The sequence below is a fragment of the Corythoichthys intestinalis genome, chromosome 4 (assembly GCF_030265065.1).
Source record: "Corythoichthys intestinalis isolate RoL2023-P3 chromosome 4, ASM3026506v1, whole genome shotgun sequence".
NCBI lineage: Eukaryota > Metazoa > Chordata > Actinopteri > Syngnathiformes > Syngnathidae > Corythoichthys > Corythoichthys intestinalis.
Window position 1 is genome coordinate 7,453,726 of NC_080398.1, and position 18,407 is coordinate 7,472,132.

At 40.6% G+C, this 18,407-nt stretch overlaps 1 protein-coding gene across 1 annotated transcript in view; it reads left to right on the forward strand.

Annotated features, from left to right (window-relative positions):
* The first annotated feature begins 3,506 nt into the window (after positions 1 to 3,506).
* The window catches only part of ntrk1 (neurotrophic tyrosine kinase, receptor, type 1), an 81,296-nt gene continuing 66,395 nt past the window's right edge, over positions 3,507 to 18,407 (forward strand). Inside the window, exon 1 of the mRNA XM_057834117.1 lies at positions 3,507 to 3,922. Coding sequence (XP_057690100.1) covers positions 3,507 to 3,922 — 416 coding nt within the window. The remainder of the gene's footprint in view (positions 3,923 to 18,407) is intronic.

Consider the following 18,407-nt stretch of genomic DNA (forward strand, 5'->3'; position numbering starts at 1 on the left):
AGGCCGAGTTGACTAACGGCAAAATGAATCGGCGATTAAGTCGACTATCAAATCGATTGTTTGCGTCCGCCCTGTAGCGAGCTCATTTTGAAAATGAGCAGGACTTCTTTCAACACTTTTCTTATGAATAAGCGCTTTGTCCCGCAGCACTTTGCTGAGCTAAGGCCCGGGGAAAAAAAAAAGGAAGAGTCATTAAGCTAGCGGATAATCCTGATGACAGCAGCAAAAAAAGGGAAAAAAAGGCACTCGGTCGCTAATTGTGGTCGGGACACGACGACCTCGCGCAATACTGCGCGAGATGGGGGCGGGCCCACTTAGGAAGTCAGTGTTGGAGTTTGGAGGCGTCAGCAGCCATTAACAGTGATTGACGTCAAATTCATTCCCCCGAGTGGACCGTCCGACGGGAGGGGGGCTTCCACACTTTCGCAGACAAGGCTGGATGAGGTATCTAAACACCGCCGCGCATCATCTTACCTTACAGTTTGACCCTCCCCTCGCCCAACCACGCCCCTTTTACGTCCTCAAACCATGTCCCCGAGAGCCCCCGGGCCCAGGTGCTGCCTCATCCCCCTAAACTCCCCCTAGCGATGCATTTCCTTAGTTTTGATTGTTATGATTGATCATATAGCATAGTTAGCTGACATTGATAGGCAAAGTAGACCTTACCAACATGGTCGCCACGTAGGAACGTTGCTACAAGTGTTACGCCAATTCCTGATTTTGGCTGCTAATACCGATTCTGTTACCTGGCTGTTGAGTAAGCGTGTGTGTGTGGGGCGGGGCACAGCACGTCACATGAGTGACACGACCAAACACTGCTACGATCCGTGCTAACTACTACACACACGATAAGATAAATGTCAGACATTGTGAACTTATGACAGAAACTATGGCAAATTTTCATCTCGTTCTCGTCTCGTTAGAAGAAAACTGGCATCCGTCTCGTTATGTTTTAGTCTCCCGAGACACGTTTTTAAAGTGGTATGAAAAAGTATCTGAACCTTTTGAAATTTGTGATCTGATCTTTGTCAAAATCACACCGAAGAAAAAACAGTGTTTGCTTTGACTAAAACCACCCAAAAATGTAGAGGTTTTCATATTTTAATGAGGATAGTATACAAACAATGACAGAAGGGGGAAAAATAACTAGTGTGAACCATCAGATTTAATCATTTCTGGCGCCCCCTTTGGCAGCTATTACTTCAACCAGACGCTTCCTGTAGCTGCAGATCAGTCTGGCACATCGATCAGGACTAATAAATTGGCCCATTCTTCTCTACAAAGCTGCTTTAATTCAGTCAGATTCCTGGGATGAATCATCGTCTTTAGGTCACGCCACAGCATCTCAATGGGGTTAAAGTCTGGACTTTCTCTTGGCCACTCCAGAACGTGTATTTTGTTCTTCTGAAACCATTCTGAAGTGGACTTACTTCTGCGTTTTGGATCATTGTCTTGTTGTAGCATCCACGCTCTTTTTAGCTTCAACTGTCTGACAGACAGCCTCAGGCTTTCCTGCAAAACATCCTTTTGAATTCATTCTTCCATTAATGATTGCAAGTTGTCCAGGCCCTGAGGCAGCAGAATAGCCCCAAATCATGATGCTCCCTCCACCATGCTTCACGGTGGGGATGTGGTGTTGATGTTGGTGAGAGTTTCCTCCACACATGACGTTGTGTCAGTCCACAAAATATTTTGCCAAAACTTCTGTGGTGTGTCCAAGTGCTTTTTGCGAACAATAAACAAGCAAGAATGTTTTTTTTTTTTGTTAGACAGCAGCGTCTTCTTCCATGGAGTCCTCCCATGAACACCATTATTGGCCATAGTTTTACATAAAGTTGATGTGTACACAGAGATATTGAACTGTGGCAGTGATTTCTGTAAGGCTTTAGCATACACTCTAGGGTTCTCTTTTACCTTTCTAAGTATTCTGTGCCGAACTCTTGGTGTCATCTTTGGTGGACGGCCGCTCCTTAGGAGAGAGGCGAGAGTGCCAAACTTTCTCCATTTGTCGATAACTTCTCTGACTGTCGATTGATGAACAGCTTGACTTCTAGAGATGGTTTTGTATCCTTTCCCAACTTTATGCAAATCAACAATCCTTGATCGCAGGTCTTCAGACAGCTCTTTTGACCGAGCCATGATGCGCATCAGACAATGCTTCTCATCAAGACATTTCTTACCAGGTGTGTGTTTTATAGTGGGTAGGGCAGCTTTAACCCACTCATCAGTGATTGGGCACACAACTGACTTAGGGGCCGTTTACATGGTGACTCTGCGAGAATACGAAAAATTTCAAATTTGCATCTCCATTCGAACAATGTCGCAATTCCGCATAAAAATGATGTAGTATTCATGCCAGGCCCTAGGGGGCAGTGCAGATTTACAGGGCGACAGAGAATGATGTACTTTGACCCTACCAAGCTTCCTCAGCCCGGAAAAAAATGTGCCCACTCGCTCGAAGCATTTTTCTTTTGTTCAAAAAGGCACAAAAATTGAAACATTCAACATATTTAAAAATATTATTAAAATAGTAAATTAAAGCCGACATTCCGCCTTATTTGCTGTTTTTAATGTTTAGTAGCACCGCTAAACACGCCCAATGTGACGTGTACAAGTGCTGACGTTAACGCCGCCCCTCAATCCCCCGCAATCGGATTCTACGACTTTGGAGGCAGGATTTTTCGTCTTCGCCGACACCATATGCACGCGAGGCGAGTACGCTACTCAGTCATTGTGTCTTTGTGTTGCAGAGTCGCCATGTAAACTGCCCCTTAAATGGTTTGGTAAAATGGGTTTCAATTGCTCTTTAAGTCTCCTTAGCCCAGTGCTTCTCAATTATTTTCTGTTAAGTCCCCCCATGAAGATGTAAGCGTTTCACGCCCCCCCCCCCCCCACACAACTCTCAGCCGCCACTGTAATTTGTATCATTTGCCTATAAATTATTAATATAAGTATACCTCTGCATAATATTGTGTCCTTTTTAATATGAAAGAAAAAATATATAGCTCAACTTACAATGAAGTATAGAACAGAAAAAGTGCATCATTTTGCCTGAATTTAGAGAAAAAAAAAAGTCACATCCAATCTGTAAAAATACATTCACGGTACATTTTTGACCATCTAATAGTGAAAAATAAATTTTAACAAAATCAATCGATAAATACGAATAAATTCAAATAACCATTTAACCGTAAAAACAAAAACAAAAAAAAATTCCAAAAGGTTCAGATACTTTTCATACCACAGTAGCTCGTCGTCGTCACGTCATTGTCATGAAAAAATTAGTTATCGTCAACATTGAGGAAAACAACAATGGCTTTTACAATTGAACGTAAAGTCATTACTGTTACGGCTCGGTCAGACTTTAACTCATTATCTGCCATTGACACCGCTAGACGTCCATTTTGACTGGGAGCAGCCAATGAACGGAGGAAGGACCAACAAGTAGGACAGCAAAAATTTTCTACTCTTGAAAGCAACTCAATGGCGTCAAAGAGCTTGCGGTGATGCTGACTTCTCATCAGCATCACGATGATGAAGGCAACCCCGCCCTCTTAGTTTTCAAGGTGTCCGGTGACGCCGGCCCCTCCCTTCCTTCCCCGGGACGGAGAGAGAGAAGAGAAGAGAGAAGCGGCAGGCCGCCGCCCCCGCGGTGTCCCCGGAGGCCTCTCGCCGGCCCGCCGCTCATTACAGCCACGGACCCCGAGCGAGCGAGCGGGCGGGATCTACCCTCAGCGAGAATGTCCGCCGCGGCGTCCCTGACGCTGCTGGCCCTGCTGCTGAGCCTGGCCCCGGCGCCCAGTCGGGAAGGCTGCCCGTCGGCCTGCCGATGCTTTTTGGCCATGCTGCAGTGCCTGGAGCCTGACGGGATCGCCGGCATCCCGGCTCTGACTCCGCAGGAGAGCGAGAACGTGACGGAGATGTGAGTAGCCCCGACCCCGTGACCTCTTTCCCTCTATGGCAAACTTTTTTTCGATCTCTCCGAGATAGGGCCGCTTTCAGAAAAATCAAAGGAAGCAAGGGCCAAAATGAAATCCGAAAACTTTGATTTGTTCAACACAACATCACAGCTGTAATACTGTATGTTCTAGGGGTGTGACAATATTTCCAAATGGTGATGTATCGCAATACCTTGCACCAAGAATCGATTTAACATTTTAAAAGGTGTCACTTTATCAATATTTTTTAAAAAAGGAACCAACAGGTTGCTACAAAAATCTTTTACCAGAACAGTATCTGTGTTGGCCGTTGACGGTGCTAGACGACCAATCCACTTTGACTGGGAGGTTCAAAGATAGATTGGACATCTAGCGCCGTCAACGGCACTAAAAAAGAGCATTCACAGACAGTCTTCCAGAATTTTTAGGGCATTTACTGGACACTTCTTGTTGATTTAGTTCATTCCTCTGGGGTAGTGGTTCTTAACCTGGGCTCCGATCAAACCCCAGGCGTTCGATGAAATGCAGATCCCTAATTTCGTAAATCTAGGCAAAGGGGCTTTTTAGATCAGATTTTGGACTGGTTTACAGGCTTTATCCATTTCTTTTTAACTGATAGTCCTCAATCTGATGGGAGGATGAACTGGTTTGCTCAGTGGAAGGTTGACTCGCACTTGTATGAGGGAATACAACAGACCAACGACTCGCAGTGTTGTTAATCTTACTGAAAAAAAGTAATTAATTATAGTTACAAATTACTTCTCCCAAAAAGTAATTGCGTTAGTAACTCAATTACCTGAATGTAAGAGTAATTAGTTACTTGGCAAAGTAATTGGTGATAATTACTTTTTTTTTTTCCTCAAAAAAAAAAACAAAAAAAAAACATTGGCCACACTATGTGAAGTTTTTTGTGAAGGTTTTTGGTACAATTGGCCCGAGCCCAATTCTTTACCCTAATTTACCCTTTACCCTGAATCAACTGTTGAAAGTTGTTAAAATTGCTCCCATTATTGCATTTGTTCCCTTCTCTCTACTTTCGACATATGAAAGTTTTAAAACTGTTTCATCATTTAAAGATAGATTCAAGTCAAGATTTTGCCGATTTAGAAGTATTTTAGATAAAAAGTTACTTAGGTTCGCTAGGAAGGTTCTCTACAACAGAGCCGTCCTAAAAAGTCTACTGCTTTAAGATGGCGGCTGTCTACTAACGCATTTAGTGCCATGCAGTGTTGTTAATTTTACTTTAAAAAAGTAATTAATTACAGTTACAAATTACTTCTCCCAAAAAGTAATTGCGTTAGTAACTCAGTTACCTGAATGTAAGAGTAATTAGTTACTTGGCAAAGTAACTAGTGATATTTTTTTTTTCTCAAAAAAAAAAAAAAACAGGTCACACAATGTGAAGCTTAAAGGGTTTGGGGGACAATTGGCCCAAGCCCAATTCTTTACCCTCCACTTAACTAGACACAAGGGTATTGCGATAACTAGCTAGTAACCTTTGCTATGTGTGGAAGTCATTTAAAGTTGTGAATCAATCGTTAAAGTTGTTAAAATTTCTCCCGTTATTGCATTAGTTCCCTTCTGTCTTCTTTAAACATGTGTAAGTTTTAAAACTGTTTCATCATTTAAAGATAGATTTAAGTTAAGATTTTGCCGATTTAGGAGCATTTTAGATTTTAAAAAATTACTTAGGTTCGCTAGGAAGGATCTCTACATCAGGGCCTTCCTGAGAGGTCTACTGCTTTAAGATGGCGGCTGTTTACAAACGCATGTAGTCCTTAAAACATGTTGGCAATGCAGCAGTGTCTCTCATTTGCATCTAGTTCTATAATATGATATCTACTGTGTCATGTGGGCGTAGTTTGTCGGCTATGGCTGCAGTCAGGTATTATTGGAGCCATCTAGCATCGCGGTTGCAACGGCGTCTTCCCCACTCCTGCTCTGCTCTCGTCCCCGTGAGTCCGTTTCTCTCAGACTTTTTTTTATTTAACCAACTTAGTAACGCATAGTAACGCACGCCTTTCCCGCCTCAGTAACGGTAACGGCGTTGCCAAGATGAGAAAAGTAATTAATTAGATTACTCATTACTGAAAAAAATAACGCCGTTAGTAACGCCGTTATATTGTAACGCCGTTATTAACAACACTGCCAATGAGCGTAGCATGGTCACAAATTTTGACCTGTTTATAGAACATGCTGTCAAAATGAGAAGAATTTTGAACGGGAATTAGCTAAATTATTAGCTTGCTAGCCAGAGGTGGGTAGTAACACATGTAAAAAAATAAATAAAAATATGTACTGAGAGTAGTTTTACTAAGCTATACTTTTTACTTCTACCTAAATAGATTTATGAAGAAAAAAACATCACTCTTACTCCATTACTTTGGGCTACACAAGAGTCGTTACATTTTTCCTATTTATTCTACATATTAGATTTATTATTATTAGGCTCGAGCGTATGACGTGGCACTCGCGAGGTTTCCGCCGCTATCGCCATTGTGGAAGCGAGAAACATAAGCAATGAGGCATTTCAACACAGGTCGCTCTTTAAAAATGGTTGGAAATTATTGTGCGGTAAAGAATTGCAACAACCGATCGAATAGAAAGGAGAATGTACAGCTCGACGGAACACCATTGAGTTTCTTCCGGATCCCTACATGGAGAAAAGGCGAGGGAAAGCTCATATCTGAACTTACCAAACGTCGAAGAATGGCATGGGTGGCCTCGATCAGAAGGAAGGGCATAACGTTTGATTCTCCAGTTACACACTGAGTTTGCTCTATGCACTTCCACTCCGGTAAGTTAATTTCGTTTGTTTACGCAAATTTCAGTAACTTTACGCCCTAAGTCGGCCTGTTGTTAGCTATTGCTAAAGCTAAACAACTAGCATGCATACATGTGCATTGTCTTCATAAGACATAATTCATGTCGTTGCTAAATGAAAAAGCTGTAATATTTTGACGTGAGAGAGTGGCAAAGAATTTGTACACAGGCTACATTTTATGCAGCAAAAGATTTGTACATCCGTGGTCACAGACTAATGTAAACACACATTGCCTACCTTTGCTAGAAAGATGTGTTGCCGTTTGCTATGGTCATAAAGTGAAGATCCTGCACCCATCCGCAGCAAAACTGTTCGTAGCTTTGTAGCGATTTGTAGTTTCGGAATTGCTGATGAGTGTAGTAACATATACCAAACACTAAATACAGCATGATGTCCATTTCGCGTAGTGGTGGAAGCTTGTCGACATCTTTATTCCATTTGTGTTCGGCTTGCTCGTGAGGGTCAACATTGTTCACATCCTTAAAATTGCTCACATATCTGTCCTTCGCCGTGGTAACAAGTTTGTCTCTGTATCGAACTGGCAAGTATTCCTTACTTTTTTCCATCTTTGGTTGCCGCTAAGTTTAAATGTCCCGTGATGCTTCCGCAATGGTTGCGTTGTCGCAAATCTCGCATGATCCCGTGCTGCTGTGACGTAAACGCTCGAGCCTAATTACCGTATTTTTCAGACTATAAAAAGGCGCAGTTTTTGTTGTTGTTTTTTTTTCATAGTTTGGCTGGGAGTGCGACTTATACTCTGGAGCAACTTATGTGTGAAATTATTAACACATTATTATATCATTTCACATGTTATTTTGGTGTTTTGGAGTGACACTGATGGTTTGGTTAACTTGTTAGCATGTTCTTTATGCTATAGCTATGCTTAATAGCTATGTTACGTTAACATACCAGAAACGTTCGTTGTTCATGCATCATGTAACATTATCATACTGTACACCTATTCAGCATGTTGTTCTCTATAGTATGTTTTTTTAAAATTGCCTTTCAAGATGACATATCTGTTCAATGTGTTGGATTTTATCAAGTAAATTTCTCCCAAAAATGTGACTTATACTCCAGTGCGACTTATATATGTTTTTTTCCTCTTTGTCGGGCATTTTATGGCTGGTGTGACTTATACTCAGGTGCGACTTATAGTCTGAAAAATACGTTTTTGTTTTTTTTTGCCAGCAATGTATGTGTATTACTGGGGTAGCTATACCGATTTGACCAATGAGAACAATTATCGCATGACTCCATTGAACCAATTAGACGCAAGCTTGCCATTCTATCTTCACGCCAGTCTGTTCAATCATGTGGTGTCTTTAAAGCACTGTAAACAATGAAGTATTTGATATGGAGCGATGCCCTCAACATGACTCAAAAGCATGGATTTTAACCTCTCTCCCAGTTTTTATTTGGCACCAATTGACTACGGAAAACCAGAGATACTGTATGATCCTTTTAATCTCAAAATAGTCATTATGAAGGAACGTTTCACTATTCAAATTCAGAACTATTTTCTCTTTGGACGAATAATGCCCCACTTATTTATTTATTTATTTTTCGCTTGTCGGATTTTTTTCCTTTTCTTCTTTCTTTGGCTTAATGTGATTATGTAATGAGTTATTGTACAGTATCATTGTAACTATAGTCCATATAGATAACTTTGTGATCAGAAAAATAATACCATTGTTTAATTTTTTTTTATATAAGCAGTTACTCAAAATGTTACTCATTACCTGAGTATTCCTTTCACCAAATACTTTTTTACTTGAACTTGTGTACATTTTTTGGACGGCTACTTCTACTTGAGTAATATTATTATGAAGGAAAACCACTTTTACTTGAGTAAACTTTTTGGCTAATCTACCCACCTCTGTTGCTAGCTGAGATTTGATTAGATTTTTTTAATTTGGGGGGAAAAAAATGCTTTGAATATTTAATCCCCAAGGGTTTGGTGAATCCACATGTGAAACTTGTCGGGTCCGGTTCCTTTAGCAAGGTTAAGAAATACTTATTTGGGGACATTACCGGGTCAACGGGAAGTAATCTTTAAATGCCCTAAAATCAACAGGAATTGTCCAGAAATCAACTGACCAAAAATCAAGATTGGATATTGTAGAATAATTTCCTGACCCATGTATCGATAATTGACCTCTGTGAAGTTGGCCCCCCATCACACACAAATTTTCACAAAAATGATGTCAATCGTTTGTGCTGCTATTGTTTTTGAGATATGAACAATTCTTTTATAGGTCAACCTGAGGTCAACCAGCCCCACATATAGATTCATAGCTAAAAGCAGTGTCAATCGTTTGTGCTGTAAAAACTTTCGTTTGTGCTGCTATGGTTTCTGAGATATTAATTTCGGGTGATGATGTCATCGATCGAGTGATGATGTCATCGAGCCCACCGTTTATTGCAAAATGGACTTAAAATGGTGCCATTTCTTCATGCTACATTTGTCCTCATTGTGCTGTAAAGATTTTCGTTTGTGCTGCTATCATTTTATAGATATTGAGGTATTAATTTCAAGTGATGATCTCAATCGCAGGACCTCCGTCGTGGCTGGCGAAGCGTACCAGCTCTCTCAATAACAGAGGGGTGTCCCAACCTAGAGCTGAATGATTTGGAATAAAAGTGACGTTGCGACTTTTTGTGGGTTTGCGATATACAGTGTATCACAAAAGTGAGTACACCCCTCGCATTTCTGCAAATATTTAAGTATATCTTTTCATGGGACGACACTGACAAAATGACACTTTGACACAATGAAAAGTAGTCTGTGTGCAGCTTATATAAAAGAGTTTAGCGCTGCAACGATTAATCGATTAACTTGAGTATTCGATTAGAAAATAATATTCCAATTAAATTTTGTTGCTTCGAGTATTCTTATAATTAAAATGGCGTCGTAATGGTTTATTTTGAAAGTGTTTTCATTTCATTTTATTTAGGCCTGCAGCTATCGATTATTTTAGTATTCGATTAATCGATGAACTAGTTAGTTCGAATAATCGAGTAATCGGATAAGGAACATAAAAAAATACCTGAGCTGAGCCCCAAATGGTATTAAAAAATACATAAATGAGGGTCTATGTACATTATACATAGACAACAAAGAAACAATTGGCTAGCTTACGTAGCAAAAGTCCGCTAGTTAGCTTAAATGCTATAAAATTCTGACATTTTCTTTTTTAACAATACTCTTAACAAATGGTTCAGACATATTCCCACAAAAACGGCTTAATTTACCTATGAACTAAATTATGAATGCATTAAAAAAATGAGCCCAAACAAAAACTTAGTTTGGTCTTAACAGGGAGCAGCTGGATTCAGCCATGTAAAATGAGGCAGACTACAGGGCAGTGTAATATCAAATCAATAAAACTAAATGCAAACACTTTCAAAACAAACCGTCACTTTAATTAAACGAATACTCGAAGCAGCAAAGTTTCACACATTTTTTTCCAATTGAATACTCGAGTTAATCGATTAATCGTTGCAGCACTAGTTTTATTGATTAGGGAGGATACACTGCCCTCTGGTCTGCCTCTTTTCACAAGGCTGAATCCAACTGCTCCCTGTTAAAACCAACATAATCCAAGTTTTTGTTTAGCTAATGTTTTTTAATGCATTCATAATTAAGTTTATAGGTATATTTAGCCGTTTTTTGTGGGAATATGTGTCTGAACCATTTGTTAAGAGCATTGTAAAAAAAAAAAACTTTCGTATTTTCAAGTATTTAAGCTAGCGGACTATTGCTATGTAAGTTAGCCAATTGTTATTTTGTTGTACATAGATCCTCATTAAAAATATATGTATATACCATCCAGAGGTTGCGCTAGACATTTTCGTTGTCTGTCATTTTGACTGACAGGGTCATAAAAATCCGGTCATAGTCTATTTTTACCCGTCACTTAAATTTTTAAAATGATAATGATGACATATTCAATAGTATTTAGTATTCATTCATTTTTAATCAATATTGTAACGCTTGCTTGGCGGCGAAAAATTAGACACGGAAGTCGTGGTATTTTTCTCCCTTTTTACTCTGCTTACCGCCAACAACTCCGACCCCAAAGAAAAAGAGGCAACGATATAGACCCCAATCACCAACGTCACACAATGATCTTAATTGTGGTTGTCAGCCCAAAATCTTCTAAATATATATTAAATGCATCTTACCAGATATAAAAAGACTACTACATAGTCTGTGGTGATCGTTTGGTGCCCAGATTTCTTGTCGAATTACAGCAGTCCATCTCGCTCTCATCTTCGGGTCACTCAGAATACGGTAGAACTTCAAGTCTCTCCGTCTATCTTCTCTGTTACAGCAACCAACCGCCACACACGCCTTCACTATTTTGATTATTAATATTAACGAGCAGAAAAACACGCCGTAATAGGAGGCATGTACGTAGCGGTAATGTGTAAACATGACGTGCTGACACACAATATGGCGGCTCCGGTCAGGGGGGCGGAGTTGTGACGTCATGTGATTGGGGTCTATACACAGGCGGCAATCTTGTCCACCAATTGGATGACGCGCTGGCACACCGGGTGCACCAATAAGAACCTCGCGTTGATGTGTCAATCACGGTGCCGCCGCCAGACCCCGGTGACGCTACAATATTCTGACAGAAGAGCCAACGACGTCATGCATTAAGAGAGACAATAGCTAATTAATATGCTAACTCGCCACCCTGTGGTCTGGGGTGTGAATTGCAACCTGTCAAAATGACGGACGGACTTTAGTTTTTTCCGTGACCGTTTTAAAAAACCGGTCAACGACGGAAAATATCCGGTTTACGCGACCCCTGATACCATCTGAGGCTCAGCTCAGGTATTTTAATTTTTCATGTTCTTTATCTGATTATTCAAACTAACTAGTCCCTCGATTAATCGACTATTAAAATATTCCATGGCTGCAGCCCTAATAGAGTTCATTTATTTTCGCCTCAAAATATAGCCATTGAAGGAGAAAAGATATCGTCATCGCCCACACAATATAATTGTTTGCATTAGTCTAACACATATATAGTCTAACACATACATATGGTACAGGTTTTCGTAGGCACCGTCTAACTGTTTGCATTAGTCTAACACACGTAATATAATTAATCAGGAAATAGTATCATTTTCATATTTACGGTAGGACTACACTACTAATATAAAATAAATAGCACACCATAGTTTAATGAGAAGAAATAGAAGAGATACACAATGCCGTCTTGTCACAAGACTGACGCACCAACTCTGGCAATCAGCTCTCCCAGCAAACTCCAAGGACAAAGCGCTTTGTCCTAAAACAAGTACAACCAGCCCGGACAGCAAAGTTGATAGCGGGCGTCCCAATCCGCGCACGAACCTAAGCTGCCCAAAACCGGCCCCAGAGGGGATAGCCCAAAAGCAACGCCCAGAAACGCCTTCGACAAGGCCCACCTCCGCAAAGACTTTAAAAAGACTGGACACTGAGATAACACAGATTTTTTCTGCTCGGAAACATATAGCCTTGTTTTGGATCCAGAATTGTCCCTCCGTCGTCTGTTTTTGCCTTGTTTTTACCATTGTCGCCGAATAAATTGTCAACCTGTTTTCGGTGAGTGTTCTTCAAGCTTTTGAAACATGGAGTCAGTACAAAGGGTTAAAATAAGAGGACGCGCGAGATTCGGCCTTCCCGGCGGGCGCACGCGGGGCAGCGTCAGCCGAGCGGCACTTGTTTTGGTCGGTGCTGTCCGCGGGTGCGTCTGGGCCAGGGAGCCGAATTTCAACACCATTAATATCTAAACCCATGGCAACAAAATGAGTACACCCCTTAGTGAAAGTTGTCAATATTAACATTCGTACAACATGTCAACTATCAATATTTTGTGTGGCCACCACTATTATCCAGAACTGCTTTACTCTCCTGGGCATGGAGTTGACCAGAACTTCACAGGTTGCAATGGGAATGCTCTTCCACTCCTCCATGACGACGTTGCGGAGCTGCTGAATATTTGAGACTTTGCGCACCTCCACCTTCCGCTTGAGGATCCCCCCGAGATGTTCTATTGGGTTGAAGTCTGGAGACATGACTGGCCAGTCCATCATCTTTACCCTCAGCCTATTCAGTGAAGCAGTGGTCATCTTGGAGGTGTGTTTGTGGTCATTGTCATGCTTGAACACTGCCCTGTGACCCAGTTTCTGGAGGGAGGTGATCATGCTCTGCTGCAGCATTTTACAGTACATGTTGGAGTTCATGTTTCCCTCAATGGAACTCCTGCAGCACTCATGCAGCCCCAGACCATGACATTCTAATCACCATGCTTGACTGTAGGCATGACACACTTTTCTTTGTACTCCTCAACTGGTTGCCGCCACACATGCTTGAGACCAGTAATCCATGTGCTTTGTTGATATGTCTTCAGCAAACAGTTTATGGGCTTCCTTGTGTACAGTCTTCAGAAAAGGCTTCCTCCTGGGGTGACAGCCATGCACACCAATTCGATGTATGGTCTGAGCACTAACAGGCTGACTCCCCACCTCTTCAATCTCTGCAGCAATGCTGACAGCACTCCTGCGACGATCTTTCAAAGAAAACATTTGGATGTGACGCTCAGCACATGCGCTCGGCTTCTTTGGACGACCGACCCGAGGCCTGTTCTGAGTGGACCCTGCTCTTTTAAAACGCTGGATGATCTTAGCCACTGTGCTGCAGCTCAGTTTCAGGGTGTTGGCAATCTTCTCGTAGCCTTGGTCATTTTCATGTAGCGCAACAATACGTCTTTTAACTCTTTCACTCCCAGCCATTTTCACCGGAGCTCCCGGCCGTTTTACTGGATTTTGACTGATTTTGCAAAGCCCACAGAAAATTATGTTCTATTGCTATGTAAACATGGAACCCACCAAAAGAAAGATTACTCTTTTCTTTCAGCATAAAAAAAGTTAATTCATATCTTTTTCCATTCTTTAGAAAATCAGTATTAGAAAATAGCTTAGTTTGAGCAATTTTCCAATTTCTGATGAAAAAAACAGAGAAATTGAGCTTTTTGTGAAATTTCAAACATATACACAGCTATTTTTTGCTTTATTTACATCCCAAACATCTGAATGTTTTCCTTTTACAAAATAAGATAAACAACCAGACAAATAGAGCTTTTGATAGCAAAGTAACAATTTATTTACACATAACTAACTGAAAGATGACGCTGTTCCGGCCAAGACAGCCGGTTAAACTTTTACCTCACTGGCGCCTTTCTCATAAAGATGAATTTTTTTGAGTCTCTGCAGGCTCTGCTCGCGAGCAGCACGGACTCAAAGGCATCGTCCGCTGCACTAGTGGTCCCGGTCGTTCTGCTCGGTCGTCTAGCACCTGGCATCCCGGGCATCCTATCGGTTGTTCTGCTCAGTCGTCCGCCGCCTGACATCCATTCGGTCGTCTTCCGCCGGCGCCCCAGCCGTGCGGCTTGGCCGTTCGTTGTCGTTGAATCGGGTTGCGGGTCTTACCAAATGCGCTCCTGCCCTCCAGTGGCCAGTTTTATTGCTTTAAAATCGATTTTCAGCTTTGTGCTTTGGAGCTAAATTGAATCAGAACCCAGAGATGTCTCTTTTGGAAAACAAAAACGTAAAAGACACATAAATACGTCTTTGGGACACTGAAACAAGTAAAAATAGAACGTATTTATACGTTTTTGGCAGCAAATGAGTTAAGATCCTCAGAGAGTTCTTTGCCATGTGGTGCCATGTTGGAACTTTCAGTGACCAGTATGAGAGAGTGTGAGAGCTGCACTACAAATGTGAACACACCTGCTCCCTATGCTCACCTGGACCAAGTAACACTAACGAGTCACGTGACATTTTGGGGGGAAAATGACAAGCAGTACCCAATTTGGACATTTAGGGATGTCATTTCTAAGGGGTGTACTCACTTTTGTTGCCAGGGTTTTAGTTATTTTGAGGGGAAAATAAATGAACTCTATTATATAAGCTGCACACAGACTACTTTTCATTGTGTCAGTGTGGTCCCATGAAAAGATATACTTAAATATCTGGACAAATGCAAGGGGTGTACTCACTTCTGCGATACACTGTACATTTTCATCAAAAAGTGTCTCAAGTACATGCCAGTGTTACTACCCACGTCTGCAAATTTGCACCAAGGACAAACATTTGAGGTTCTGTTGTTGATGATCTGGAGACTCTTACGGGTAGGACGGACTGTCCTCTCATTTTTCAGTGGATTGTCTCACTCTGCAAATGGTTTTCAAGAAAGTATTTTTCAATTATTGCCAATTCCCGGCAAACAATATGTCTGAGTTTGCCGTGACCTCCCTCGTGCTTTTGCCAGATGCGCTTGAAATCGCAGCAAGAAGTCAAAGCGATTTCTCGGAAGAAAAACAAAACTGTTCTCATCGCAATACATTTATTCTTGTAAGGTTATAATTTTTTGTTTCATGAAAAAGTCAATCAACAATATGATTCTCAGATAAAGAGGGACTTTCCTTATCACTCCAGTGATCCCTCCACCGCGAAAAGTGACAAACCGCAAAGCAGGGCTCCAGACTGTCACCAAATTGGTATTGCTAAGTGCCCCTAAACACCCCCTAAATCTCAAAATAGGTCTCCCAAAACATGTGTTACATGTCATATTATTATTCAGTAAAAAAAAAAAAAAAAATACTGTGCTTACCGTCAATGCTGAGAGGTGGCGGGACAAGACACTAGCCCCTTTCAGACAGTTGCGAAATATACACTCCCATGCAAAAAGTATGGAATAAGCAGTCTCGGACGAGCAGTCACTCAGACATTTTATCATGTATAACAAACTCAGATTAAAAAAGTTGAAAAAATAATGAATTAGTTCAAAAGTGCAACTCTTTAGCATTCAGAAACACTGAAAGAAATGAATAAAAGACATTGTGATGGTCAGTAAATGTTACTTTTATAAAGCAAGTGCAGGGACATAAACATTATTTCATAAATATTAGAAACGAGTACTCGACTAACTCAAGTTTAAAAACTGATCCGAGTAATTTTCTTCACCTCGAGTAATCGTTTATTTTGACAGCTCTAAGCATCACGTTTTGCTCGGACTACTTTTAATGCGGGACAACGCACTGTCACGTGCGGAGAGGAAGAAGTAAAAAAAAAAAACTTACTGCAGCCGACAGCCGTCACAAATGACGCCGACGTTGCTAAATACTAGCCCGCACGATGCTACGTTGGTAACAGGTAGCGTCTGATGCCTCGATTAATCGATAGAATTTTCAGTCGATTACTCGATTACTAAAATATTCGATAGCTGCAGCCCTGATAAATATAGTCACTCCATTCTGAGGAAAAAATATGGAATCATGAGAAACAAACAAAGAAATAACAATCAAAACACATCTCTCGTATTTAGTAGCACCACCTCTGGCTTTTATGACAGCTTGCAGTCTCTGAGGCATGGACTTGATGAGTATTCTTCATCAATTTGGTGCCAACTCTCTTTGATTGCAGTTGCCAGATCATCCTTGCAGGCCAGAGCCTTGCTGTGGACCTTTTTTTTTTTTTCAATTTCCACCACAGGTTTTCAACAGGGTTGAGGTCTGGGCTATTTGCAGGCCATGACATTGAATGGATAAGTCTTTTGCCAAGGAATGCTTTCAGAGTTTTAGCTCTGTGGCATGATGCATTGTCATCTTGGAAAATGACATATTTTCAATTGAAGGGGTAAGAAAGCTGTCTAAAATTTCAATGTAAACTTGTGCATTTATTGAAGATTTAACCACAGTGCCTTTGCCATATCATCAAAGACTGAGGGAATTTTGATGTTTTCTTCTGGCAGTCATCTTTGTAAATCTCACTGGAACAGCACCAAACCAAAGTTCCAGCATTATCATCTTGTCAAGAGTCAAGAATCTGCATTAGACAAGGTGTCAAGAATCAAGAATCTGCATCGCTGGAACTTTGGTTTGAGAGTTGGCACCAAATTGATGAAGAATACTCATCAAGTCCATGCCTCAGAGACTGCAAGCTGTCATAAAATCCAGTGGTGCTACTAAATACTAGAGATGTGTTTATATTGTTATTTCTTTGTTTGTTTCTCATGATTCCATATTTTTTTCCTCAGAATGGAGTGATTCCATATATATTTCCCTGCACTTACTCTATAGAAGTAGCATTTACTGACCACCACAATGTTTTTGATTCATTTCTTTTCGTGTTTCTGAATGCTAGAGCCTTGCATTTTTGAACTAATTGATTATTTTTTCAAGCTGTTTATCAGAGTTTGCTCTACATGATAAAATGTCTGAGTGAGTGCTCGTCCGAGACTGGTGATTCCATACTTTTTGCTAGGGGTTGTAAACGGGTAGCCCTTATGCCTTTAGCAATTTCCGGGATCCTGAGAAGGAAATTAACCGGGTCGTGTCTAGGCATGTGCCGGTATGAGATTTTGACGGTACGATAACCGTGAGCAAAAATACCGTGGTTTCACGGTATCACGGTATTGCAATTATAGCTCCCCAAAATTTTGAGATGTATGGGTTTAAAAAAAACAAAAAACTTTTTTCCATTGAACAGGATTTTTTTTTTCAGACCATAGTTGCAAATTGGAACATGAATATATTGTTAAAATAAATAAATTATATATAAAAAAAATATTTGAAATGAAATTAAAATAAATATAACTTATAGATTATACTCACAGCCACAGCTCAAATTGCACAAGATTACAGCAAGAAAAAAATAATTTCTATAAAGTAAAAACACTTCTGAATAAAAAGTTTAAAAATTTATACTGCATGACTTTTTTTTGAGGGTGGAAAAGCTTAAGTGAAGTTTCGCCATTTTCAGCCACTGTGTCAACTCTAGTCTACATGATGTCATGCCTTTGTGTTAAAAAGAACATAAGGAATTCCTAAATTAGGTAAAAATGTATAAGTTAGTTAAAATGTTAATAATGTTGTGGAAAGGTTTCATCTAAAAAAAAAAATTAAAAAAAAAAAAACATTGGGATGGGAGTGAGACCTCACCTTGATCCAGCGAACGTGGATTTGTGCTTAGGGCAAGATCATTGTTCGCAATTAGCGATCTTTGATGCTATCACTTTTTCCCCTTCATTTAAGCGAATCAAGCTTATTTTCTCACTCTGCGGCTGTAAAACTCAACGAAGTTGCTCTCCCAGCTGAGCCTACGCTAACATTCATCTTTGTAAGCTTTTACTTAGTTTGTATATTGTATTTTGAAAGGAAAATGTGTCTTTTGTTTTTGGCGAACTTTTTCCATGGTGCTAATCTGTGGAAGCTACTCACATGGAAAAATCTAATTGTACAACATTTTAAATGTATACATTTTGTATATTAAACTTACCACGATTTGAGAGCTCAATAAATTGAAGAACAGTACGCCTCATGTTTGGAGTAATTGTTTTTGGGTTAGCTGGCTGTGTAGCCGATAGCGTCACTCTCACACACACAGCAACAAACGGGAGGGGGTGAGCGCTGCTGCGCCAAGCCGCTTCTGGCTGCATTTTTGACACAAGAAAAATAGCGAATACCGTCCTACGGTCTGACGGAAAATTTTAGTGGTTTTGAAACCGGGACGTTTTCACACCACGGTAAACCGTGAAACCGGTAACCGGCACATGCCTAGTCGTGTCCTAGTATAGTGTCCGGGAC